Here is a 26,890-nt window from a genome sequence, read left to right on the forward strand (position 1 = left end):
TAGTATTCTTAACAAATTCGGACTAATGAACCTTCGGACTAATGAACCTTCGGACCAATGCCATGGCACCAGCAAAACAATCTCCAAACAGTACCAGTGACAACATCCAACTAACTTTGTGTAAATATTGTGTTTGGCATCCAACTAACTTTGTGTAAATATTGTGTTTGGTGGTGACTGTTTGAGGGCAAACAATATAATTTCTGCCTATGTAAATGTAGTTAGCATAATCATGACTATATAAGAGCATGGTCTGAAGCAGGACGTACACATCAGTTCTGCTGTGATCTGACAACATGACCAACTTCCAACTCCTTATAGGTAAGAACTACTCTTCTAAGCATTATTTACAATATTATACAGTGGTGAAAATCTATATGTATTTATGTTTTACTTATAGGGAAATACCACACATTTTCACCATTAAACTATGTAATTTATTTACCTCAGGGTGGATGTGTGGACATTAGAAAAAAGTCCCCCTACCAGAGAATCAATGACCCCGGAAGTGTTTTAGAGTGAAATATCCCTTTAATCTCATGGCTAGTTTGTGAATATTTGCCACATCATTGTGTTGTATTATGTTTCAGTGTTGGCTGCTGTGTGCTGGCAGGCACAAGCCCAAATCCTCAGGTCCACTAACGGGGCTCCTTGGGGCTCCTGGGGCCATGTCACCAATTGCCCACAGGGCACATATGCTGGAGGCATGAGTGTTCGGGTGAGGCAATTTACTATTTACCTCACAGTTGAAGCATATTTATTAAATTTCTATTGCATTGCTTTGGAGCAGAAACCTCAACTCCATATTTTAACCTTGTGTTGTGTTTTGTTTTAGCCTACAAAACATACATTAACCACTTCAGCTCTCATTTGCGAGCTTGTAGGTCTGCTATTTTCAAAAGATGTGTTATACATTTGAGAACTTAATGAGTAATTTCTACTTTTCTTAAGTGGCTCATTTTGAACAAAATGCCTCAAATTATGAACGCAGCGTCTGATTGCTGTGAAAGACAGAGAAAGAATGGCACCTTTTTCAGATTTGCTTATTATTACACCACTAGGAGGCCACAATAACCTACATGATCTGGTGGAGACCTGTGCTTTGATGAGCACTTTTTCTACTTTATTTTTTTCCCTTCTCTCTAATGCTGAATTTACACCAGCAGTGTTGCACCTCTCTGCTCGTCTTGTTTATTCTCTCCTCTTTGCTCTTTTCTTGTGTTGACCTGATTTTCTGTCACAGGTGGAGTCAGATCAAGGCTGGGGTGATGACACTGCATTAAACGGCATTCGCCTTCATTGTGTCAGGGGCGGAGTAAGCATCAATAAATACGTGGAATCAAATCCTGGATAGTAAGTAGGCCTATATGACACCTCACACCAGTGTTGAGATATAGCTTAAAGTTAAGTTTAAGCTATAATTCTTTTACAAGCTGCTCCAAACAAGCTATTCTTTTTCAACGTAAAAACTCTTCCTACACATCCAGCCGCAGACTTCCATCACTGCATGTATTGTAGCCTACTACTAGAGAAACACATAGGCTAAGAGATTAGGCTACTGTTTGAGGCGAATCCTTCTTTGGGGTATAATGTCAGAGACAACAAACCTAACCAACAAATCTAACTAGCTCTTAACATTAACATGTTTTTAATTTAACTTTTTTTTTCGGGCTAGTCCCGTTTGGCCGGTGTAGCGATAGGGCGGTGTAGCGATAAGGCGGTGTACTAACAGGGGGAGCCTTTCCAACAGACTGTAAAGCAAACGTTCTTCATCCCATTCATGTGTTTATCGTGCGCTTGCCCAGGCCTTACGGCCTGGGCATAAATATAACGATTGCATTCACCACGGCTTCGTAACTCGCACGGCGCTCCGCCGGCCGCACGACCCTGGCCCGCTCTTCGCGGGCACTCGCGCCTGCGGCGCTCGGGCGCGAAGAGCAGGACCAAGGTCCGCTGGCCTTCGCGTCGCTTGCAATGTCGTGGACAATAACTGTGACATATAACCATTGTATTGCTCATCAGTACGGTAGGAGAGCCCGTTCGTACATTTGCCCCTGTTAGTCCACTTCGCCGTCGCTACACCGCCCTATCGTTACACCGCCCTATCGTTACACCGCCCTATCGCTACACCGGCCAAACAGGATTTTCCCTTTTTTTCAGCTGGGGTAGCTGGTACCCCGTGAAGTGGTGCCCTGCAGGGTTTAAAGCCTTCAAGCTGAAGGTAGAGGGCAAGCAGGGTGCTGGTGACGACACCGCCGCCAACGACATCAAACTCCTGTGCAAGGACGGAGCTGAACATGGTGGTGAAGGGGGTGAATGGGGAGGCTGGGGGAAATGGAGCGCCCACTGTGCCCCGGACAGTGTCATCTGTGGGCTCCAGACAGCGATTGAGAACAGACAAGCCGGGAAGGACGACACCGGGCTAAACGATGTGCGTTTCCATTGCTGCCGACCATAATAATGGAACATGCATACTGTTGGATATCGTTGCGGTCGGGCAGAAACCACTTATCTTGTTTCATAAATTAATGGCCTATGTTTTAGCAATTGACATTTATTAAAAATAATAACATTTTCAGTAACATGAGGTTTCAAACCGACAGCGACGATATTCAATACATCTTATTAACCGCTTCTTAAATCAAAATCAAATCAAATCAAATGTATTTCTATAGCACATTTAAAAGCAACTCTTTACTGTATGCTATCTTATATGAGTTTAAAATTAATTACACATTTTCAAATAAATTCATTTCTGCACATTAGCTGTGTGTGTGCTTTGTTATTAATATCCCGCTTCTCCAACTGTGTTCAACTGTATTGCTAACTAGAATCAGAATCAGCTTTATTCTCACATAGCAGGTTTACAGGTCCAACCACAGTCAGTTTTCACAAAACTCTGCAATATGGTAGAGGGCAAAACGAAGAAGATACAAAACTCACAACCATTGGCCAAAAGGTGGCGCTGTAGAAATCAAATGAAAAATGCTAACTTTGAACAGGTACCGGTATAACTCATGCCCTGTTTTAGTAATTGCTATGAAACTTCATTTGTCTCCTCATGCTGAATAACTTTGCCACTCTGACTTTTGACCTCTGAGGTTTAGATCTCCACCAATTGAATGAAAAAAAAAGTTCAAATAAAACACCTCCTGGGATTTTCGTGCAATGTGCACAAAACTTTTGACACAAAACTTTGGACCAGTATCTAAAATCCCTTTTGGAGAGAAGTTTGTATGTGAAAAAAATGTGCCAATGAATATTGCAGTTTTATGAAAAACGTTCTTCTGCCCCGAATACATACGTAATGCAGACTCAGATTTTCTTGAAACTTTGAAATAATGTAGAGGGGTTAGTCCAAATATCACTGAAACCAATCTTACTTCAATTGGCCAAAGAGGGGCACTATAGCAATCATTTGAAAAATGCAATCTTTAAACAGGCATAAGTCATGCCTCGTTTGGCCTAAGGCCATGCAACTTGCTTACACATGTGCCTTAACTCATGAGGAACACATCTGTCTCTTTGACCAATGCTCCGCCCTTAGATTTTCTGCCATTTTGAGCAGTGTGTAAAGTACTTAAACCGTTTTTTTTCTCCTGGGACTTTTGAGCAATTTGCATGAAACGTCCTACACACAATCTATGGACTATTATCTAAAGTCCAAAGCCTGGAGAAGTTTGCACGAGAACAGAATAAGAGCCTCCATGAGAGGATGCCATGACAGCCATCTACAACCTTATCATTACTTTTAATGAGATGTAAAACAGGTCACAGGTCAGCGCAAAACACAGGTAGACTTGCATTTAAAGACAGACCTGTTATCTCATTCATTCATTTGGATAATCTGTTCTGCTGTCACAGACTGTAATGTAAATCTGGCATGCACTATGCCATATACTCAGGAAATGTTCCACGTAAATGTCCTTGAGCAAGACAATAGCCCCTTCTCAATTTCGGGGGTTGGAAACTACTAAGTACTCCTTTCAAGTGTGATGACATCACAGGGGTGCGCAGAGCAACCATTTTGTAGTCCCCTTCAAACCTACCCTTTTGGGCACTATTTTCCTTCGTTTCTAAGCATACAGCTGATGGACCCTTCAAGTTCAAGCACTTTGTTGGATAGCGGAGTTCCACAATGCAACGTGCCCCCACGATTCAACCCGAATCAAAACGAAAACAACCGAACGTCCGCCATTAAAATGTTAATGTTAATCATGACAGGGCCTATTTAAAAATATGCCACGGCATTGTCTGAGAATTCATAGAACCGGTGTGTATCGTCCTGGGATACTCATGTATCCGTCTGTCAGGCTCCTTTAGCCGGCTACATGAGTGTATCACGGCATGCCGCCTGTTCTGGCCCGAACAGGCGACATTTTTAAATAGGCTCTGTCATGGTGAATTGACCACACATGACGTTCAAACAATTAAATAATATCCTAAAAAAAGTACATTCTGTGCCACAAAAAAATAAGTTTGGGAGCATTTAAGAAGGTAAAAAAGTACAACAATGAAAACTGTTCAGATTTTGGGCTATTTTTCGTTTCCTTTCGAAGCCCTCGGCTCGGCTCTGCACTCAGCAGTGCTGTCCCATTTCACAGGCAAAACGTATGTCCTGTGCACTTAGTTAATACCCTACCATTAGCTAGGCTCGCACTTTGAAGGGTGCGCACTCTGAATTGGGAAGGGGCTAATGTCTGAACCCCCAATTACTCCCAATGAACAGGTTGATTTGTCTATACGGAAGTGCTGCTCAAAAAGGAATGCTGCAGAGTCCTAGCACATGCACAAGGATATTTTGGAACAAAACGACAAGTTGTCACTTGTCAGGATCATTTCTTATTAGATTTACTTTTCCCGGGTACATTTCAGGTGTCAGTTTAAAAATAATCAACCACAGGGCCATGAATGATTCATCGTCAGTTGTCAGTTATCAAGATATATCATTCAGCCTCACTGTCTTCTATTGGAGAAGATCCAATCAACACAACTAGAGTCAACAACAAAGTAGTAATTATAGTTAATCCTCAGGCGGGGTTGAATTGAAAGATGATGGGAAATCTACAAACAGCTTGGCGTGATCTTTTAAAAATAAAAGATCACGCAAGGTGTCACCTAAGCATCACCTTAGCATCCTGTACACCCTGTCAGTATGCAAACAACATGAACAAATAAGGATCTTTTGAAACAACAAAGTAGTACTGCTGATCTACAACCTTCTCATTACTTTTAATGAGATGTAAAACAGGTCACAGGTCAGCGCAACACTATGCAGACATTGGTCCAGGTCTGGGCTCTGATGCCTAGACTGGCCTTTAAAGACCTTCATTCATTTTGATCATAATGTAAATTACATGAACCATGTCATACAGCCTACTTAGGAGGTGTTCCTCGAAGTGTCATTGAGCAAGACAATGCCTGAACCCCTAATTACTCCACGAGGATGTTTCCTGCACCGTCGGTGTGGATGTGCGTGTGAGTGTATTGCATTTACGAGAAAGGTGCTACATAAATGCACCATTTATTATTCTATTAATTTGGCAAAAATAAAGGCTGATAGTGTGTGATTATGCAGCAGTGTGGCAACCTCAGAGCAAAACAATCTGCAAACAGTACCAGTGACAACAGCTTTGATACTAAAGAATTTGCTTAACAACTTTGTGTAAATATTGTGTTTGGTGGTGACTGTTTGAGGGCAAACAATATCACTTCTGCCTTTTTGTAATCATAGTTATCATAAGCAGGACTATATAAGAGCATGGTATGAAGCAGGACGTACACATCAGCTCTGCTGTGATCTGACAACATGACCAACTTCCGACTCATCATCGGTAAGTACTACTCTTCAAAGTATTATTTACAAAATTATACAGTGGCGAAAAAGATACTCAGATGTGTATTTATGTTTTACTTATAGGGAAATACGACTCGTTTTCAACATTAAACATTGGCAAGTGTCCTCTTTTTTGGCATAACATGCTGGGGTGGCAACAACAGAGCAGGTGACACGTTTAACCTAAACAGACTGGTGAAGAAAGCAGGCTCTGTCGTTGGGTCCTCACTGCAGGGGGTGGAGGAAGTAACCAGGGTGCGCACTGCGAAGAAGCTAGATTCCATCTTGGAGAACTCCTCCCACCCCCTCCATCTAGAGATCACCAGTTACTGGAGTAAGAGAGGAAACGACCGCTTTACCTACCCAGTACGGAGATGTGAGAGATTAGGAAAATCTTTTGTACCGGCTGCCCTTAAGCTGTACAACGAGACACATAACGGACGCTTGAAAAGGTCTCCCTTCCTAACTTAGACTTACGGAACCATTGCTGTATTGACTTTGACCTCTAAGGAACAATTGCTGTATTGACTTTGACCTCTAAGGACCTTCCAGGAAGAGTGCTCATGTGCGCCTTGCGGTGACACGCTTCCTAGTTTCTTCTTTTTTTCGCACTGATTTTTGACACTGCACTATTAGGTTGTTAGTGTTGGTAGTTTCTGAGTATTTTTGCTTTGTTTAACATTGACAGTGAGATACTTGTTTGCACTAACTAGCATTGACTGCTATGGTCTCTTTTGCAAGACACTTTATGTATATATTCTTATATATTATTCGCCCCCTCTATTGATGCACCTTCTCCTTATTGGTACTGTACTGCTCTTGTCTTTGTTTTTTTTGTTTTTTTCCCTCTTATCTATCTTTCTTACGTCTCTGTAACTTTGTAAATAACTGTATACTGCTGTGCTACTACTGGACAACTAAATTTCCCCCTTGGGATAATAAAGGTATCTATCTATCTATCTATCTATTAAACGATGTAATTTATTTACCTCAGGGTGGATGTGTGGGCATTAGAAAAAAGTCCCCATACCGTATAACCGAAGAATCAACGATCCCTGAAGTGTTTTAGAATGAAATATCCCTTTAATCTCATGGCTGTGTCTAGTTTGTGAATATTTGCCCCATCATTGTGTTGTATATTATAATTATATGTTTCAGTGTTGGCTGCTGTGTGCTGGCAGGCACAAGCCCAAGTCCTCAAGGTCACCAATGGGGCTCGTTGGGGCACCTTCGGCCATGTTGAGAATTGCCCAAGGGGCACATATGCTGGAGGCCTGAGTGTTCGGGTGAGGCAATTTAGGATTTACATCGCGCACGCACACTCCCTGGGTGGCAGAGCAGAACCTCTGCCCCCAATTTTTCACATGGGCCTCAGGGCCTGTTACAGCGCCACCAGGAGGTGGGTTTGTGCAAAACACATTTTTGGACAGTACTCCTACAGACTTTGTCCAAAAATCACGCAAATTGGTATGCAGTATCTCTAAAGTCATTAAACAAAAAGGGTCTTTCAGATTTTTCATATTCCATCTTGATTGGCTAAGATTGGCTTCCAAAGTTTGCAAGAGTGCTCCCTTTTGAACAAAATGCCAAATGCTCAAATGCTCAAATTAGGAACACTAACACGATTTCCGTGATGATCACTGTTTCTACTTTCTTTCTTCTTTTCCCTAATGCTAAATTTACAACTGCAGCGTCGCACCTCTCTGCTCGTCTTGTTTATTCTCTTCTCTTTGCTCTTGTCTCGTTCGTGTTGACAGGTGGAGGGAAAACAAGGCTGGGGTGATGACACTGCATTAAACGGTATTCGCCTTCATTGTGTCAGGGGCGGAGTAAGCATTGACAAATACGTGGAATCAAATCCTGGATAGTAAGTATATGACCCCTCACACCAGTGTTGAGATAGCTTTTGTTTAAGAGGGACCAGCCTCGACAGAGTGCCAATTTGCCCACCCACATACATGCAGACAGCACCGAAGAGAACCGATCGCAGTACTTGCATGCTCTGCTGGCGCACAAGTAGGCCATACATGCCAATGCATTTCAATGGTAATGGTGTGTTTTGTGGAGAAATGCACAACTGGCAGCAGACCGATCCATTCTCATTGAAATGCATTGGCAGCCCTAACTACTGTAGCTCTTTATTTGATTTAACTTTAAAGGAATACTTTGATTGATTGATTGTACATGCGGTGTACCGTGTTTTGTCATTCTATATTATGAGTTAAAAAAGGACCCCAATTGAAACAAGCTTTTTTTTAGGTACCTTTTTAGTTGACCTTGTACCAGTGAACTGTACTGTCATGAAACTGTACCTTTTAGATCTATCAAACACGTTTTTTCCCCCCTATTCACCATATTCCTGGCCCTCTCTATGGAGGCTGCCATTTTCTTTTACAGAGGGCGATAGAGAGTTTTTCTCTGTGTGCTGCCAAAGATATTTAATAATGAAGATAGCTCATCCTCATTGGATCCACTAGAGTGCGACATGGTACACAAATCCAACAAATTGACTCCTAAGTGGGCGCCGGCTCTGACTGCAAATCTCGCGCACGTCCTGTTTACTGGTGCTATAGATCCCGCGAGAGTGTGTTGCTGGGACAGCTAAAGAGCAATAATAAAGTTGATTTTCTCCTTTGTTGTGTCGATGAAAAAAGCCACTTTAGTATGACAATTTTGTTAATATTATGTGGCTTGTGATGATCGGGTCCAATATTTAGTTCAGTGAGCATAGCTTCCGAACTATTATTTTGATCTGTGTTCACGTTAGCTCTCTCATTGTAAATGAATAGACTCCAACCTGCTTCCGCCTCCTAAAAAGGTGTCCCCCCTACGTCATGCAGAAACGGGAAGTACGGGTCTTTTGCACCCTCTTGCTATCGCCCTCTTGGGTGCTGCTTCAAAAAACATCTTTTCACTTCCTCCCAAGTAAGGAAGTGACACGGAATTGTCTGTTGCCAGATTTTGCCAGAGAAATAAGCTCAACAGAAGCAACTAGGCTATACTACTTTATATTTACAATTGAAAATAGCAGATCAGCAAGCTCACAATGTGTCTCATTGCGACACATTGTGAGCTTGTATATTTGCTATTTAAAAGAAATATTGAGAAAAAAAAATCTGTATGGCGGTCCCTGGCACCACATATTTTCAGATGGGGTCTGCGACTGTGGACAAATATGTTAATCTGGGGTCCTTGTTGATATGAAAAGATTTGGGAACCACTGGTTATTAGAAAGTGAGCCCAATAAGCATACTATCTTTATAGACACAAACTGCTTATTATAAGCAGACATGGCAACCCAGGTACATTCAGAGCCCAGAGCCTAGAACGCCAACTACTGACACTTTAATGCAAGGACAACAGGAAACCAATTAAATGATGTTTTTCAGGCCAGCTTTTTCAGCCTCCGCCTCTTTCAGGATATGAACAGGAAGGCGGGGGGCGGGGCCAGGAATAACGTGAATAGAGCATCGCAGGTGAAGCCCCACCCCGTCCTCACTCTGGTGTCGGAAGCGTTTTCCCCATTCAATTCTTCCATAGACATTTCATAAAGTATTTATTTAAACGTTTTTAAGCCTCGGACAAAGCCACCTCGGCTGGAGAGGAATCATGACAATATTCAATTTTTTTTAATGCAACAATTAATTAGAAAGCTGAAAAAAAGGGCAGGGTACAAGACTGTGTACATCATTATTTGTAAAATTGCGGAAACTACACCCAGAATGCATTGCGAATGACACTTGTTTCCTGAAATATAGCCCTTAAATCACGCTCAGTTTATTTATCCAGGCCAGCATATGGCCTGACATGTAGTGATTTTCATCTATGTGGACGCTCTTATCGTCATCTTTAACAGTGCATCATATTTGTAAAAGAAAGACACTCGCTCACGAAGTTCTGCTGAAGTGCAATAATCTGCCAGGCAGACAGGGAGCAGTAGCTACTTCCGCGGTAACCGCAAGGTATGTGAAAGAAGAAGAAGCTAGACCAATCACAGACGTCGATTTCACCGGATGTACATGTTTAGCAGTATGGGAAATGCAGTTCTTCTCCGTGCGATCTTGATTAAAACATGTTTTTACTAAAACTAGAGTGATTGCATACATACTCGGGGGTTCTACAGGAACATATAGAACCATTTTACAACCACCAGCCTAGTGGTAAGTGTACATTGAATTGCTCCAACTTTGTGGCTGATAATGAAAAACCCTATGGTAAAGATGAATGGCCAGCTTGCTTCCGACACCTCACTGCGATGCTCTATTACTCCATGACGCCTTGAATTCATGAACATTTAGTTTTTGTCTCATTCCTGGGCCAATAATCAAATATTTGACTGATTGAGGTTCTTCAGTGAATATGAAATACATCCATCCAGTTCCAGTTGGGTGGGTTGAATTGAAATTGAATTGGGTGTAAGGAACGGGCATGGCCTCTAGATGCTGCTGGAGAGCTCTTTTAGGCTCTTATAGTTTGGGGAAAGTAACTCATTTATCAGCAGAGCAGTTGACATACAGTTGACAGACAGGGTCTGCTAAATGGAACAAAGGCGAGCCTAATGAAAAAGGATAACCCACCATAAGAAATGTGACTTTTATAACCATTTCATCATTGGTTTGTGCATGCTATCATTAATTTAGAGTGTATCTTAGGAATGAACAAATATGCCCCTGTGAGGCGTCAGTTCATTAAAACTAGACGGTGGCAAAAAAGTGACCACTTAAGCCCAATTCTAAAAATAGCCAATCCATAAGCTCACAATGCATCGCAAATGTGATGCGTTGTGAGCTTGTAGATCTTAAGATAATTCAACATAATGAGAATACAAAAATGTGTATGGTGAAAAATAAAAGTGGGCTAAGTGTAATCTGAAATATTGCCATCCCCTTGAAACCTGTATTTTGCTTTTGATGCTACCACAGTTTGAGTCGAATCCTCCATTGGGGTAACATCAGACTCCGAGACAACAAACCTAACCAACAAATCTAACTAGCTCATAATTTAGCCTATGTTTTTTTTTTCTTTTTTCTTTTTTTTCTTTTCAGCTGGGGTAGCTGGTCCTCCGTGAAGTGGTGCCCTGCAGGGTTTAAAAGCTTCAAGCTGAAAGTAGAGAGCAACCAGGGCGCTGGTGACGACACCGCTGCCAACGACGTCAGCCTCTCCTGCAAGACCGGAGGTGAAGTCATTGGTGAAGGAATGCCCTGGGGGTCCTGGGGGGACTGGAGCCACACCTGTGCCCCGGACAGAGTCATCTGTGGGCTGGAGACGAGGATTGAGGGGAAGGGAGGGGACGACACCGCACTAAACGATGTGCGTTTCCATTGCTGCCAACCATAATGGCACATGCAAACTGTCTGGATATCATTGTGTGGTCTACAGAAACCGCTCTCCATTTTACCTATTTTTATAAATGTTATCATACAACAGCATCACGTGCACTCAAAAATAACAAAAAATTCAGATCTGCGAGATCGATTATTATTATTATATACTTTTGAAATTGAATCATGAAAAGTAACAGTTTTTGGACACGAGGTTTCCACCCGATATTCAACAAATCGTATTGACCACTTCTTAAATCAAAATCTAATCAATCTATAGAGATTGGAAATTGCAAATGTTGGTTGCCGTGACGTGAGTCACACTTGCAAATGAATTTCTGTAGAATTTTCACCATTCAAGTCAAAAGGGAAAATGTATTCACTAATAAATTAATGGCCATATATGGAGATCTCTGTGTCAGACTCAGCCCTTGTCCCTTTTATGTCCATCCCTGATGTCATCAATATTAAGACCATATCTTGGAACACCCATAGTCTATATGGTTAAATCTCTTCGATGCATCCCGATGAAGCCGGCCGATTTGACATAATTATGGTCCAGGTGCGTGCCACCAAAACTGTGGGAGGATTAGCCCGGCAAAAAAAGGTTTATCTGGAAAGATGGATGGATGGAAGGAATAAAGTCAGACAAGTACTAGTCTGGTTCCCCTGCAGGGGCAACCACACTAATCAAATGTATTTCTATAGCACATTCAAAAACACCTAATTGCTGTATGATAGCCTATAAGGTTTCAATTGATTAGAAAACTGCAAATAAATTCACTTCTGCATATTAGTTATGTGTGTGCTTTGTTAATATCCTGTTTGCCCAACTGTGCTCTAACTGTATAGCTAACTAGAATCAGAATCAGCTTACTCAAGTAAAGTACAAATACCTAAAACATGTACTTAGTTACTTTACACCACTGCCTGTATGTAATCCAGCCAGCACAGTTTGACAGAGAGAGACAGACAGGCAGGTGGATTTGGAATTGCATTCCATGTTACCAAACAGACATGAATTGTATCTTCACAGAAATATACAATTCTGTTAATTCTGTAAATGTACGTATATTCACAGAAAGATTAACACACTTTGCAAACAACACAACAGTATTTTTTATTTTATTTCATTAAATAAAGTACCATAACTGAAAGAGAAGGACCGTCAAATAAAATGTAAAAAGCAGTCAGCGCTCATAATTGTCACATCAAAACCCAAATAGATTGTCTATGAATTGAATACCAAGGACTACTGATGTAAACAAGACCGTAAAAGGTCTTATTTGGGATGCTCCTTTTAGACAGGGTGTTTAATTGTACTTGTACTGTACATTTTTTTTATTGTATTGACTATTCTTGTATTGTTCTCCATTCTTGTCTAATAAAATATTCAATCAATCAATGCAATACTTAAAGCAACTTATCAATGCAGTGCCAAACAAAAAGAGTCCAAACAGTCCATGCTAGTCATATAAGCCTACTGTATAAGCCTATGTAATCTTTGAACCTTGAACTATAGGCCTACAGTATATGCAATCTTTGAACTACACAGGCAGGCACAGTTTGTTAGACAGACGTAACATTTCTTCAGACCAGGTTATTGTCTCGTTCCACAGTCAAATTCAAATATTCAAAATATGTGTGTGTGTTTGCGTGCTTGTGCGCACGCATGCACGCTTGTATAAAACAGGACAGTGGATCTCTCATTTTCTCAGTAAACCATGGGTGTCTCTTCGATACCAGTGGTGTTGCTGGTGCTCTGTGCAGCCAAGTATGCACAAGCCCAACAGGAATCCAAGCTCGCAGGAGGAACCCAACAGAACAACTTTTATGGTACCGTCATGACCTTTGACCCGAAGGACACGTACGCAAATGGATCTTTGATGGTAGGTGCAGTTCAAGATTATACTTAAAGGGATATTTCACTTTAATAAAAAACTTTTTGTCATTTTATCGTCCAATCAGGCTTTTGGGAACACCCAGGACAGATTTTGAATTTCTTCATTCAGTATTTAGATATTTGATATTCATTTCCCCCATGTTCCCCCTTCCAGGACCTTCCTATACAAACCCATTATAACTTCAAACTCCATTTTAACCATGATAGATTCAATTAAAACAACTGTCCTTTTTTCTGGTGACTCCTGACACCCTCCGAATACGTGAGCAGGCCGTGCTTTTTTGATAAGATTTTTCATTGATTTCTATTAATTTATTGGGGAAATGAAAATTATTAAATAAAAGTTTGTAAAAAATAAATGAAAAATGTTATCAAAAAAGCACGGCCTGCTCACGTATTCGGAGGGTGTCAGGAGTCAACAGAAAAAAGGACAGGTGTTTTAATTGAATATCATGGTTAAAATGGAGTTTGAAGTTATAATGGGTTTGTATGGGAAGATCCTGGAAGGGGGAAATGGGAAGAAATTAATATCAAATATCTAAATACTGAATGAAGAAATTCAAAAACTGTCCTGGGTGTTCCCAAAAGCCTGATTAGACGATAAAATGACAAAATGTTTTTTTTTAAGTTCTTTAATTAAACTACCAAAATAACGAAAACTAGAATGATGACAAAAAAGCACTTTAGGCAGAGGTAAACTGAAATAAAAACAAGGCTCTGTTAAAGAAGCACTATTTAACTTATTTTATGAATAAGATAAACAGAAACAAGACCGCAAGCGCTTTTTTGGGATGTTCCTTTTAGGCAGGGTGTTTGACTGTACGTGTGCTGTACTACATTATTTGTTTTGTTTTGACTGTACTTGTACTGTTCTTAATTTTTTCTAATAAAATATTCAATCAATCAATCAATCAATCAAAAAGCACAATATAACTTATACAGGAGCTGATTTGAATGCTGACCTGATGGTCAAGATTCAATATATGATGATTTATCCCTTGATTAAGGGATAAATATAGATAACTTCAACTTGAGCTGATAAACAGGTTCAAATTCAGAATAGAAGACAGTAGGCCTATACAAAATGCGTAACATGTTAGTTTCCATAGGAATAGTGAATCCAGAAGGAGAGAATACTTTCTTCGGCACTGGCACCTGCCGCGGAACTGCTGCGGCAGGCACAGAACAGGACCGGTCGAACTGCATCGCCGGCAATAGGACCGGCAGCCAACGCACAGACCAGCAGTTAGACAGGCAGTCGCGCTGCGTCGCCGGCAGTAGGACCGGCATCGCCGGTAACTGCCACGGCAGGGTTAGCTTTAGGCATAGTTTTAGTTTTACTGAGGTTAGGGTTAAGCATAGTTTTACTGAGGTTAGGGTTAAGGTTAGGTTTAGGCAAAGTTTTACTGAGGTTAGGTTTAGGCAGTTTTACTGAGGTTAGGGTTAGGTATAGTTTTACTGAGGTTAGGGTTAGGGTTAAGGTTAGGGTTAGGTACCGGTCCGGCACCTGCCGCGTCCGGAAAATGCATTTGCTCTCCCTCGACAGATAATTAGTGCCAGTGAGGTAAGAAACCCTATAGGGGGCTTATGAGAGAACCTCACTGTTAACATTTAAATACAATTGAATATTAAAACAAATGAGTCTGTATCCGCCTACTGTAAACAGAGACAGGATCAAAGTCATGTAACGTATAACCTTTATATGATTATCTCATAATTACAGGTGGTTCTGCGCCATAAAACAGCCTTCACATCATGCACCTTTTCAGACATATGGGAGTGTGTTAATGGGTATGATTGTGGCAAAGTGACCCAACAGGAGGTGAACCCGGTGCATCACAACATAGACTGGTGTCAACAAGAAACAATCAGTACCCGACTGGTCCCCATCAACACTTTCTTCTGGATGGAGTGAGTGAAGAGAGATGCACTATGACACAACACAAACAATGAGACTTTAAATAGCATTTTCATGTTTTACATATTCTTTTCCCACATAGAATCACATGCCCAAAATAGGGATAGTTAACTAAACAGTTAACTTGAATTAAATAACATGATATTATCTTTTCATAAATAAATCAGTATAGGCTAGTTTGATTAACTGTTGCACCGCTACATATGTATTTTGTATTTACAATTTTCTTCTATTTTTGTTTCTCATTTGCTGTGTAAAAAATTACAGACTGTGTTGTTACTAAACCAATTCAACCGTGCACAAAAAGTAAGGAAACTTGACTTCGGTCGATTATATCTCCCCTTTAATAATACCAATTTGTATTGTGTTTTTATCGTTGACTTGTCACCTTTACAACGGGGTACAGCTAGTAAGGATCTAGCATTTGTGGAATGAGCAACACAGCCAAACGTGTGGGTAGCGCCCCTACAAAAATTGTCAAAATTACCTAGCAGGCATGCCGCCACTCCGGCATTGACTTCTTATTGTCGGAGTGGCAACACTTCCATAGAGGTTAGGTTTAGGGTTAGGGTAAGAGATAGGGTTAGTGTCGGAAAGGAGACATGTCGGAATGGAGACATGTAACCCATGCAATACTGTTTTATTTCATTTCAAGTGAACCTGTACCCTCGGATCAGGAGCATTATACCAAATTAATCCCAGCTGTGGGTGCCACCACACCCTTTTGTGCCTCACACCCACACACTCTTCCTCTTTTTATTCTCCTGCTTAAAATGAGAGCCGAAGCAAAGAGCCGTCGGCGACGTGGTCCCGCCTCTTTCACTGAAAGCTTTGGTTCCCATGGCGTCCCGTCTATACAGCAGGCGTTGTAGGCGTAACGTGGAAAGGGACCTTCTGGCGTAGTACAGACGGCTGATCTATCGAGCGCTGATCATTTCCGGTTGCCATTGTCATCTGCCGTCGCCGTACTAAGCTTAAATAGCCTATTATTAAAGGGGAGATATAATGGACCGAAGTCAAGTTTCCTTACTTTTTGTGCACGGTTTATAATAATAGTAATAATAATCTGCAACTTCCACAGGACAAAAGGTGGTAACTGGACAAATAACACCAATAGCATTGTGAACTGGGAGGCTTATACGTTAATGAACCTCTTGACCAGACCAGACACTGGGAAAGCCAACAGGTCTCCTCAGACCAACATCATACCTTCACTACGGTAACATAATAAAATACAATAACTACTCTTTTGTTTTTATACACATTACTAACATCATCATCAACATTCTATAAATCACCTTGCAAATCAGACTTGCCTACAATCTCTTCTAGGCCAGACTGTAGGCATGCAAAATGCAAAATGTTTGTCATGGTCATGAATAGTGTCATTACCCTAACTGTTTCTTTTAAAACAACCAGCTCAGCTGTCTTCCAGCAAATAATGATAATCCAACTCCTGAAAATCGTTGGAAAATATACCTGTTGTGTGGGGGCTGTTAAGGGAGTTGTGAAACAACATAGGTTCAAGAGTAGAGACCACCCTCTGTTATCTCAGCCACTCCCCGCTCACTATCACCTATCACAATCACCTGCCCTCTTATCAGTTAGCCAATCACCATCACAATCATCACACTATAAATACACCTGTGAGCCGTCACTTACTTGTTCTCACTGCATTCGTAGTCGAACAAGCTGAAAGTAGGTTGCTCTCATTCTTCGGACTAATTGTCTTGATATCGTTATCTCCAGTTACTTTAAAATCCTTCGTTTGTATTCAGTCCATTTTCATTACATTGTTACATGGATCAGCACAAGCTAGATCTCTACGCCTCCGACGACGAGGAGCTCCTCTCCTCGTCTTCAGGCAGCCACGTCTCGGCCCACATCAAGGGTCTCGGAAACAAGTCTTTCCACTCAACGCTCCGTCCCTCCAGCACAGCTGAGACGTGCCGGCGATCACCGCAGCGGACCAGGTCGCTCCTCCGCTTCTCGCCGCGACATGCCCGTCGCCAGTGGTCCTACCCACAGGTTCGATACCACCTCGCCCCAGAGGCGATCGCCGGCCCACAGCAGGAGCTCGCGGCGTCCCGTTCTAACGCACCGCACGGAAAGCAAAGCTTTTCCGAGCCTACGTGAAGAGCTTCCCGGGGTTCTCGTTCCAGCCACCAACGCCTGGCTCGGCCCCACCCATCCGGGCCACCTGCTCCAACATCACCGCCCACCCGTCTTCCTCCGCTCCTCCACAACAGATACCCGCCGGCCCACTTCCCTAATCCCCCTCCTCCCTCACGAGCACGCTGGCAGGTGTGGCAAGAACACATCGCCCACTTCCAACCCCCCCCCCCCCCCCCCCCCCCTCCTCCCGCGCAATCTGGCAGGCATCCCCCACCTCGCCCTCTTCCAAACACCTCCCTCCCCCCTTCGACCCCCCCCCTTCCTCCCTCCACACAACGTAGTGCTCCTCCCTTCCTTTCTCCCTCTGCAGCCGTAGTGCTCTTCCCCCACGTCATTCTCCCCCTGCACAACATAGTGCGCTTCCCTCGTCTAACCTAGCTAAACCTAGCTAAACGCCCCACCCCGCAAATGCTCAGCAACCAGCTTGCCACCACCCTCCCATCACCTCATCTCCCCAGAATTTACGAGAGATCGTTCAGGCCTATTTAATAAGTAGCCACTTGTTCACAAAATCAGGTAAAAAAGAAACCGTAGACACCCGGGAAAAACATGGAAAAACCTGAAAAAAAACAAGCATGCGCACACTACTTCCACAAGCATTCTACTGACACACGTAACAGTTGTCCTATAATCTTCCGTCTCTCTTTGTCTCTCAGAGTTCCTTCTAACTGTGTGAGGAACTTCAACCTGGTAGCATTTGACCCAGATGGAGACCAGGTTGCATGCAATACTTATAAGACTCTTCCTCCTTTTCTCACCATAACCGTGAGTTGAAAGAGTTTATTTTGTAAATTAAGAACATTAGATCACATCATGCTGATGCTAATTGCTAAAACACATTTTATATTTATTTATTCATTTTATTAAAAATAAATTTAGTCCAGCTTAGTCTGTACAGCTTTCTCTATGCCTCTTTTTAGAATTTATAATTTAAGCATTTAGCAGACGCTCTTAATCCAGAGTGACTTGCAATAAGCAAGGTAATACATCAGTACATCAACATCAATACATCAAATGGAAAGAAATAGTAGGCAAGAAAAGTGATCCATTATTTCTCCTGGTTTGTTTGTGTACTCTTCCTGTCCTGTGTTCCTGTTGCCTCTGCTTTCAGAATTGCACTTTGTCATTTGCTGCCACCGACAGCAGTAACGAGGGCATCTACGTGGTCCAGTTGTATATGTATGACTATCCCCACAAGCCTATGACCCTCACAGACAACAGCGGAGTTCAGTACAATATAAGTGCCAGCTTTGGGTTCAGCTCTCTGCCTATACAATTTGTTCTCAAAGGTACACATCAAAAACCCTTGTTCATCTAAACAACAAATTGTTCCCTCCTAGTCTATTTTCTTTGGGGTCCCAGGCAACTAAACCAGTTAATGCGCTAATAAAATAAATAGATACATGTAATCTAATTAAATTAATAATCTAACAAAAATGGTTATATCCCCTTTCAGTGGATGGAGCAGTAGCCAGCTGTACAGAGGGTCAGTATCTACCCAGGTTCCTGCCTCCCACCCCGGCTAACAGAGCACAGCTCTACGCCCCTGTTGGTCACACACTGGAAATCACCATCAACACAGTGGCAACAAAGTCCATGTGAGTAAAACACAAGACTGAGGCCCTCTAGTTTGAGAGCAGTAAACTGGAGCTCTCTGCCTATACACAGCAGTGGGCCCAATGTTTTCAATTTCACTGAAATCTGTCTCTGTGGATATGCATGGCGTTCATGTCTGCAAAAAACGTGCACGTTTGACTAATGACTAAAGGTCTTTGCACACTGCTGCGTTTTTCGTTGCGAAATTCGTTTTCCAGGGCAAGGAGAGAGAGAGAGATAGAGAGAGAAAGGGACCGAGTGGTGCGCGAAACCTGCGGCAGTGTGCAAACGTGACTGACATAACGTGAGGTTGATTTTTTATTTGCGCGCTCCGAAATTCACTCCGATATTCGGCCCGAAAAACGCAGCAGTGTGCAACCAGCTTAATGCCATATCTACAGTACAGACAATATTCAGTCCAACAGGAATAGCTTGCCTTCCCTTCATGTGGGAATTCATTTAGTCATTAGTCACCCTAACGCTGGGGTGATTGCTGAAGAAGTTTGTGCAACAAACAGCCTGCCATAATATAGAATTTCTGAACTTTCAATGGAAAAAAGGAAGACATTTAAAGTGTGTTTTTTTGCCCACGTGGACTTTATGTCACCTAAAGTAAACCTTTTTTTCATTTAACTTCGCAAAAGTCCATTGAGTTCAATGGACGTTTTCTGTAAGCTTTTTTGTAAACACATGTAAGCCCAATATAAGTCCATTGCAGTTCTAGTTAAAAATGTATCAGATAGCTATTTAGCGTGTCCTTTGTACCATGTTTAAAGGGTGTTTTGTTGTCCTGTGGTGTCCCCAATGTTTCTGAAGGCCTGAAGATGTAAAATTAAGACCATGTTCTCTTCTCTGGTGGTGTTGTAGGGTCTCTGAGTTGTTGTTCAGCGGACCCCACAACATGAACCTGACTGGATCAGAACCGGGACAGTTCATGCTGAGATGGACACCATCACAGTCAGAGGATGGAGAACATCACCCTGTCTGCTTTGTTGCTCAGACCAACGGGTTAGCGTCCCTTTAAATTATCTGTCTGTCTGTCTGTCTGTCTGTCTGTCTGTCTGTCTGTCTGTCTGTCTGTCTGTCTGTCTGTCTGTCCATTTCACTTTCTCTATTGTGTATTGTATTGGAGTATTAATTTGATTTATTTATATAAGCATGATGATGAAAACAATGTTATTTTAGTGTGTGTGTGTGTGTGTGTGTGTGTGTGTGTGTGTGTGTGTGTGTGTGTGTGTGTGCGTGTGCGTGTGTGTGTGTGTGTGTACGCGATATTAGCGGAATTGTAGACATACTGTACAAGCATAGCATTCCTTTGATGTTATCACATCAAACGTGTTTGTTTTCTCAGTGCTGCCCCATATCAGTCAGAACTTCGCTGTGTCATTGTCAGTGTCTCAAAAGGTGGGTGAAAGTACACCTGTTTACTACTGCGCCATATTTCACATTCCATCACTGATATGATCTGGTTTCAGGAGGCTCGTTAAATGTGTCACCTTTATGTTCTCTACCCGCAGCGCCTACAGCAACATCAACTACTGGCATCCCCTTTCCAGTTAAACCATGCGAGAGTCTATTTTGTGGAGGCCCCAACACCACCCGTTTCTCCTACTTCACTTATATCTTAACTCTTGTGCTGATTCTGTACAATATGGCTGGTTCTGCATAAGGGCTTTTCAAGTTATGCTGCCCACAGGAAAGCTATCTTTACATTGTTTCTTTTTCGTAGGTACCAGGCCTACACGTCACCAATTGTGAGCTATGATGCTAAGAACCTTTTGTGCATAATGATCAGCTGTGGTGTGTAGTTTGATGAGATTGGTCGGACAGACCAACCCTTTTAGAAACTGCAGGCTCCTACGGTGCCATGCCATGAACAGCTTGAAAGCTTAATACAATACATGCATATTACTATTCACTTTTATATCAATGTGACATGGTGGCCAAACTGATCATTATAAAATACATATCTTATAAAATAAAGATTTTAACAAAATGTTCTGTTTCACTTTTATCAATATTATTTATGGTAAAAAAAAGTGATATGTTTTGTTAACGCTGTACATTCCTGAGCAATCAGTGCACCAAGCCAAGATTATTATTAATTTCTTTGATTTTTTGTATTTTTTTCATTGAGGTCAGATTGGCCTGACCTCTGTGTGAGAACTGAAGTATCCCTGCACTGGGTACGACTTGACTCGGACACTGTAGCAGTTTCTGGGGACATTATTACCAACTGATTGATCTCAGTAAGGGCTAGTGTTATTGATATACAACACATTAGTCCATGAGCCCAGGTCTGATTTTTCACTAATGGGTGACATTCAAGGTGAAAAATTATAGTTTGGTATTTTGAAAAGGTCTATATCCCTAGATAATATTTCAACACGATAGGCCTTCCCAAGTGGCTTAGTCACCGTTATCAGCCTTCAATGACACCAACCACAGATTCACAGAATCAAAAAACATTGTTCAATCGCTTTCATTCACTTATTTCACTTATTTAACCACATGAACCCTAGCATGTCTATGCTGGGGGCAAATGGCATCTCTAGAAGCTTACTACAACCTCACGTTGTGAAACAACGATGTGAACAGATATTTGTATTGCAACAATTTGGTTAAGAGTGAAAAAGGAGTGGACCACGTATAGACTCAATGAATACACTCCATATTATACTTTTATACTTTCAGTATATTATACTATCAATTTCCCTTCAACTTCTACATCCCCCTCCCTCTGATTACAGCAGGTTTCAACTACCTATGTAGTATGATACCACTTTGAAACACCTTAACTCATTTGCTGCCATTTTAACATTGTACTGTATGACTTTCCTGCCATTTTGTTTAAAAATATTTTTTTTTATATTTACATTTTTCCTAAATTCTGTGTTTGCATGACAATGTCATACAGTAATGAAAATGAAAGAGGACAACCTCTAGTCTCACCAAAGAAATATATATATATATTAATACTGTATATATATATATATATATATATATATATATATATATATTGTATTTACGATGTACCATTCTATAGTTTCAAAACCCTTGTTTTCACCAAAATCAAGCTGAAATTCAAAAGAAAAGGAGTTATTTACATTTTTGTGAATGGTCTCTTTTCAAGCGGATAACTCACTTGATATTTGTCTTTATGGCTTCGGGCATCAGATGAGTGTACTAGTGTAATAAGTGTAATTGTGTAATAGGGCAATAACTGGAATTGTGTAATAGTGCTGTAATAGATCACCTCTTGCCCTTATGGCGTCTTACCTACTTCACACAAAGATAAATACGCTTTTTATATTGGACTGGCCCACGATGGTCTGCAGTACCTCCTCACGCACGCGCAGACACACGCACGCACGCACGCACGCACGCACGCACGCACGCACGCACGCACGCACGCACGCACGCACGCACGCACACACACACACACACACACACACACACACACACACACACACACACACACACACACACTATACTGTAGGCTATACACACACATGTACATAATAGCAGATCTATACTGTATATATATAAATATATATAGCTAAGCAGTAAAAGCAGGGAGAATGGTACCCCCTCCAACTGTATATATGTTACCCATTTTCAACTGTTTTTATTTTATTGTGACACTTGCTTTGGCGAGAACTCCGCAAACAGGTGTCCGCAAACACTTGTGTTTTCTCATGCCAATAAAGCTCCATCGCCATAGGCCGTTGCTGATCCGGTCTGGGTCTATACCGGATACGGAAACGTTTCTTGCATGTATGTGAGTTTGTACATAACCGGATACAGTAGGCAGGCTTCTTGTTCCTGGAGGTGTGGCACAGTGGTATGTTAATAGATCCTGGCTTTATAAAGGAGGGTACAGATATGGCAAAGTTTGAGATCCCAAAAGTTATTTTAGGAACATTTTAGGGGCATGGGGAAATTATCACAGTGTAGTTTTATTGATCAGAGATTCGTTTTTCTGAGAATTAAACCACACTTTGGATGTGTGGAGTGCAACTTTAACCTACTGTAAATGCTGGACAATGTAACTGAACAAGGTGGGGTTCCCCAATAGGCTCTATGCACCGCAGTCATGTTGGAGAGAAGTTGGGTCTCTTCTCACTTCCTTCAAAGGTGTTATGATACCATCATATCAATATAGGCTCTGTTTCCATGTCATGTACTGTAGCAGAATGGTTCTCAAACTTTTAATTTCAAGGACACCCATAATAACTGAGTGTACAACTGGTACCAATGCACCACACTTTGAGACCCAATGGTGTAGAAGAGGGTTTCCAGTGAGCCAACATGCACCATATCAGCACCCTGACTCTGTGGCCTCTATAAATCTATGCCCTCAACACAACAAACAATCTGACAAAAGCCATTCTCAAATAATATCACAAGGTGGGAAAAACAGTGAAAGGTTGTAGGTTAGGGTGGTTGGTTGTCCTCCTTACATACTAGCCTACATTTGGTTACCCCTCAATACAGATTCATTACATTATACAAAATATAGCAAAATGATCAAATCAACATGCACTCAAATTAGGCTTCTGGCCTGGGCAAAACAGTTGGCAGCCAACATGGCCGCCTCTTATATGCACTACCCTTAAAGGGACAGTGCATATTTAGAGGTTGCCATGTTTGAGATGCATGGTCAGGTGTTGCAACTCTAAATTACAACATATTAAAGAATCTTGATTTGCAATTTGAGGCTTTTATTTGTGCATCAATGACCGTCTATTTCTGTCTCTATATTGTGGTATTGATACTTTGAAATAAAAATGAGAGTAGCCTACTTTTTCCACCACTGGTTGTGAGTTTCAGGAGAGGTTTGGTGGGAGCTCTTATTGCAAAAGGCCCGTATCTCTTTTAACCCATTAAAGACCCAATGAAATGACTATTTGGGGTATTTTATTTTGAAGTTTCAGTTTGAAAAGGAAGCCTGTGTGTTTCTGAACCTATCCAAGGGGACCAGCCCTTCAGGCGATGGGATTTAAAATCTGAGTAATGGGAATAATGGGAGCCAGCAATGGGAAACAAATGTAATCAAAGGTTAATTTATATTCAATATATCTATGTCATCACTTTTTGAATTTCTGTTAACAGGAAGTAATTAAGAATGGCCTATTTAGGGACCTTTGATATAAATATACACAAAAATTGTTTATTTTCTATTTTTTTTTTGGCATCTAGTGTTAGGTATGGCCATATTATCACTACAGATATGCTCTAAAAGTGTGAAAAACATGTTTTTGATTTCACCCTGTCTTTAAGACCTGGAATTATTTTATACTTTTGAAAAATAGCAGATATAAAAAAACAATGGTATAAATAGCTGCAAGCAGCGATAAAGTGGCCAAGACAGGAAAAAGTAGGAAAGGAAAAAAGCAACGGAAAAACGGAAAAGCAAGAAAAGTGGGAAAAGAAATCAAAGAAAAACTTGAAGCAGTGTTCTTCCGAGAACAGGTCTCTGGCAGGTCAGGTAGGTTTTTTTTGGCCTCCTCGTGGTGCTATAATAGGCCAATGTGAGTTCCTTATTTTGTTTTGTTCAGTAAGAGAGATCTCAATACAATTTCAGAGAGAGAGAGAGAGAAAGAGAGAGAGAGAGAGAGAGAGAGAGAGAGAGAGAGAGAGAGAGAGAGAGAGAATATTTCACTTGTTTATCCTGTATAAGTTGAGTCGTCACATGGCAGGGAATAGGATGCTATTATACAGCTTGGTAAACTGCTTGTGTTCATATTTGGAAGCCTCTGTAATGTCCATATTGGTAAATGATCAATTTATCCCCTGAGCAAGCAGGCAGGCTCTATCAGCTCAATGGTAAAAATGTCACCACTTGTGCAGGTGACCAGGTTCAAATCCTGTGAAAAAAAGTCCTTTGTTTTAGACTCAAGTCATTAAATTGAAATGAATTAAGTCATTAATCGAAAAATGTCGATTGATCCCAGGCTACACGCTCTCTGGTTATTGTTCAGAAACCCACATGCGTCGTGAAGTTAAAGCATTGATGTTTCTGACACATTTGAACGAATTGCTTTAAGAAGAAATAACTGAAGGCAAGTAAGATTTCAAAAAGATTGTTGAAGCATGCAAGGTATGATCAGCAGTATGGAATCCATTCAGCAGCATGCAGGTAAGCATAAGATAAAAGATAAGGAAACATGCAAACACGCATTAAGTAACAGTTTACATAATAACATCAATTTACATCAATGACATCTAAACTATGCTAATAATGCGTCGAATTACCATTTAAACTACCAAATTATTAGTACATGGAGGACGAAATTGTGTAGGCTAAAGGCAAAAATGTATGCAATTATTATTATTTCGCGTATTTATTTATTTTGTTACTTTCTCTTTGGTGGGGAGGAGCAACTTCGTTGTGGTATTAATATTTATTTATTTATTATCATTATTTATTTTACAAACCAATTATTTTATGCATTACAATTTAGCCACAGAATTCACCACCCATATCTAGGTAGTATCTGGGTAGCTCAGTCGTAGATTAATCACATTTGGATCACAAGGTCATGGGTTTGACTTTGATCCCGTCAACATGCCTGCCATGAAAGAAGGTATATTGCGTATTAAGGGATGGCATATCATTAGCCAAGCAAATCACGCAATAAAGCAATGTAAAACAAACCCACACAAACACAATAATAATCTTTATTGTCCCCGAAGGTATATTTGTCTTCACAAGTCTGTTCGATAGAGGCCGGCAACAAGAACTATACAACAGTATAGTGAAAAAATTAAACATGCAGAACAATAGAACAGGTTGTACAGTACAGTAATAGCAGAAGATGAGGGGCAACAGACAGTGATCTTAACCTACGGATTACGTGAACATAAACATGTCAGTCAAACAAGCAATTTTTCCAGATTGACTTACTTCAAACTATGCAAAAACTGCATAACCCGTTCTCACGTATAACTGTGTTCTTTCAAACTGTAGATTAATTGCAATGGTACAGCACAGTACATACCGTACTGCATGTACAGGAACTACTATGTCTACGTGTGTACTGGCAACAATGTGCAGCACAGCAGCACACAAGTTACATTTCTTTGACATAGCCTACATAAGACTTTCAGAGGTCTTAACTCCAGTTTTTTGCTTCCCATTTTCATTCTGGATCCACATCAGTGTGCCGATGGGCCGGTATTCCGACACTAAAACTAACCCTAACTCTAACCCTAACCCTAAACCTAACCTCAGTAACCGTGACGAGTAACTAACCTGCCGACGCTAATCGGAACAGAGGCCCGTCGGCATATTGAGCGTACCCCTTTCATTCTCTCTCTCCCTCAAGAGACATGGCACAAGGATGCCATGTCTTCTTGAGCCTCTCACGGCAATCGGACGCGGCATGCATGATTTGATGTATTTTGCTAAAGTCAACCTGCTGGTGGCGCTATAACAGGCCAATGTGAAAAGGGTCACATTTGTTCCTTGACCTAGTGGAAATGTGAGTGCAAAACTGCATGCTGTGTTCACGATTTCAGGCATTTTGTTTAAAACGGACCAATCCTGCAAACTTTGGAAGCCAATGTTAGCCAATTAGGATAGAATATGAAATATTGGATGAATCCATCTTGATCACATGACTATAGATACTGTGTACTGATTTGTGTGATTTTTGGACACAATCTGTAGGACTAGTGTCCAAAGATGTATTTTGCAAACATCGGCCTCATGGTGGCGTTAGAACAGGGCCATGTGAAAAATGTGTGGCAGAGGTTCTGAATTGGAATCCTGGTAACAAACTAATCGGACACACAGACGGACGGATGGACACACAGACGGACGGGGCAAAAACGTACTCTCCTGGCTGAGACAATAAAACAACTTGCTATCTACCTACCTAATATAACCAGACTCCGCCAGATGGTGGTGGTATTGAGTTCACAATACAGCCTCATCGTGAACTTAACTTCTGAACTCAATGCTGCTACCATCTGGCGGAGTCAGGTTAACTTAGATAACGCCCAATGCAAATTCATTCATACCAGTAAGACACCTAAGGGTGAAAAGAGACCAATTAATATATTAATAGTTTAAAATGTTCTAGCCTCGACGACCATGCAGTCTTATGCAGTCGTTAAAATGTAAATTAGATGCA

General features: G+C 41.3%; 2 protein-coding genes across 2 annotated transcripts; both read left to right on the top strand.

Moving 5' to 3' along the window:
- The first annotated feature begins 240 nt into the window (after positions 1 to 240).
- LOC308294874 (vitelline membrane outer layer protein 1 homolog) lies at positions 241 to 2,765 on the top strand. The gene is made up of 4 exons (XM_080737780.1): positions 241 to 321; positions 591 to 718; positions 1,244 to 1,353; positions 2,161 to 2,765. The coding sequence occupies exons 1-4, from the start codon at positions 297 to 299 to the stop codon at positions 2,456 to 2,458; spliced, it is 561 nt and encodes a 186-aa protein (XP_080593906.1). The 5' UTR covers positions 241 to 296; the 3' UTR covers positions 2,459 to 2,765.
- A 2,881-nt stretch (positions 2,766 to 5,646) lies between these two features.
- On the top strand, positions 5,647 to 11,573 carry LOC308294876 (vitelline membrane outer layer protein 1 homolog). Its single transcript, XM_080737782.1, has 4 exons — positions 5,647 to 5,834; positions 6,995 to 7,122; positions 7,594 to 7,703; positions 10,882 to 11,573. The coding sequence occupies exons 1-4, from the start codon at positions 5,810 to 5,812 to the stop codon at positions 11,171 to 11,173; spliced, it is 555 nt and encodes a 184-aa protein (XP_080593908.1). The 5' UTR covers positions 5,647 to 5,809; the 3' UTR covers positions 11,174 to 11,573.
- The last annotated feature ends 15,317 nt before the right edge of the window (positions 11,574 to 26,890 follow it).

The sequence above is a fragment of the Nannobrachium achirus genome, assembly GCF_963921795.1.
Source record: "Nannobrachium achirus genome assembly, chromosome: 11".
Lineage (NCBI taxonomy): Eukaryota > Metazoa > Chordata > Actinopteri > Myctophiformes > Myctophidae > Nannobrachium > Nannobrachium achirus.

Excerpts from the sequence above, each read along its gene's own strand:
- LOC308294874 (XM_080737780.1), top strand. The coding sequence starts at position 297 with ATGACCAACTTCCAACTCCTTATAG. Across the intron at positions 322-590 it reads CAACTTCCAACTCCTTATAG|TGTTGGCTGCTGTGTGCTGG; the intron begins GTAAGAACTACT and ends ATTATGTTTCAG. Across the intron at positions 719-1,243 it reads CTGGAGGCATGAGTGTTCGG|GTGGAGTCAGATCAAGGCTG; the intron begins GTGAGGCAATTT and ends TTTCTGTCACAG.
- LOC308294876 (XM_080737782.1), top strand. The coding sequence starts at position 5,810 with ATGACCAACTTCCGACTCATCATCG. Across the intron at positions 5,835-6,994 it reads CAACTTCCGACTCATCATCG|TGTTGGCTGCTGTGTGCTGG; the intron begins GTAAGTACTACT and ends TATATGTTTCAG. Across the intron at positions 7,704-10,881 it reads GTGGAATCAAATCCTGGATA|CTGGGGTAGCTGGTCCTCCG; the intron begins GTAAGTATATGA and ends TTTTCTTTTCAG.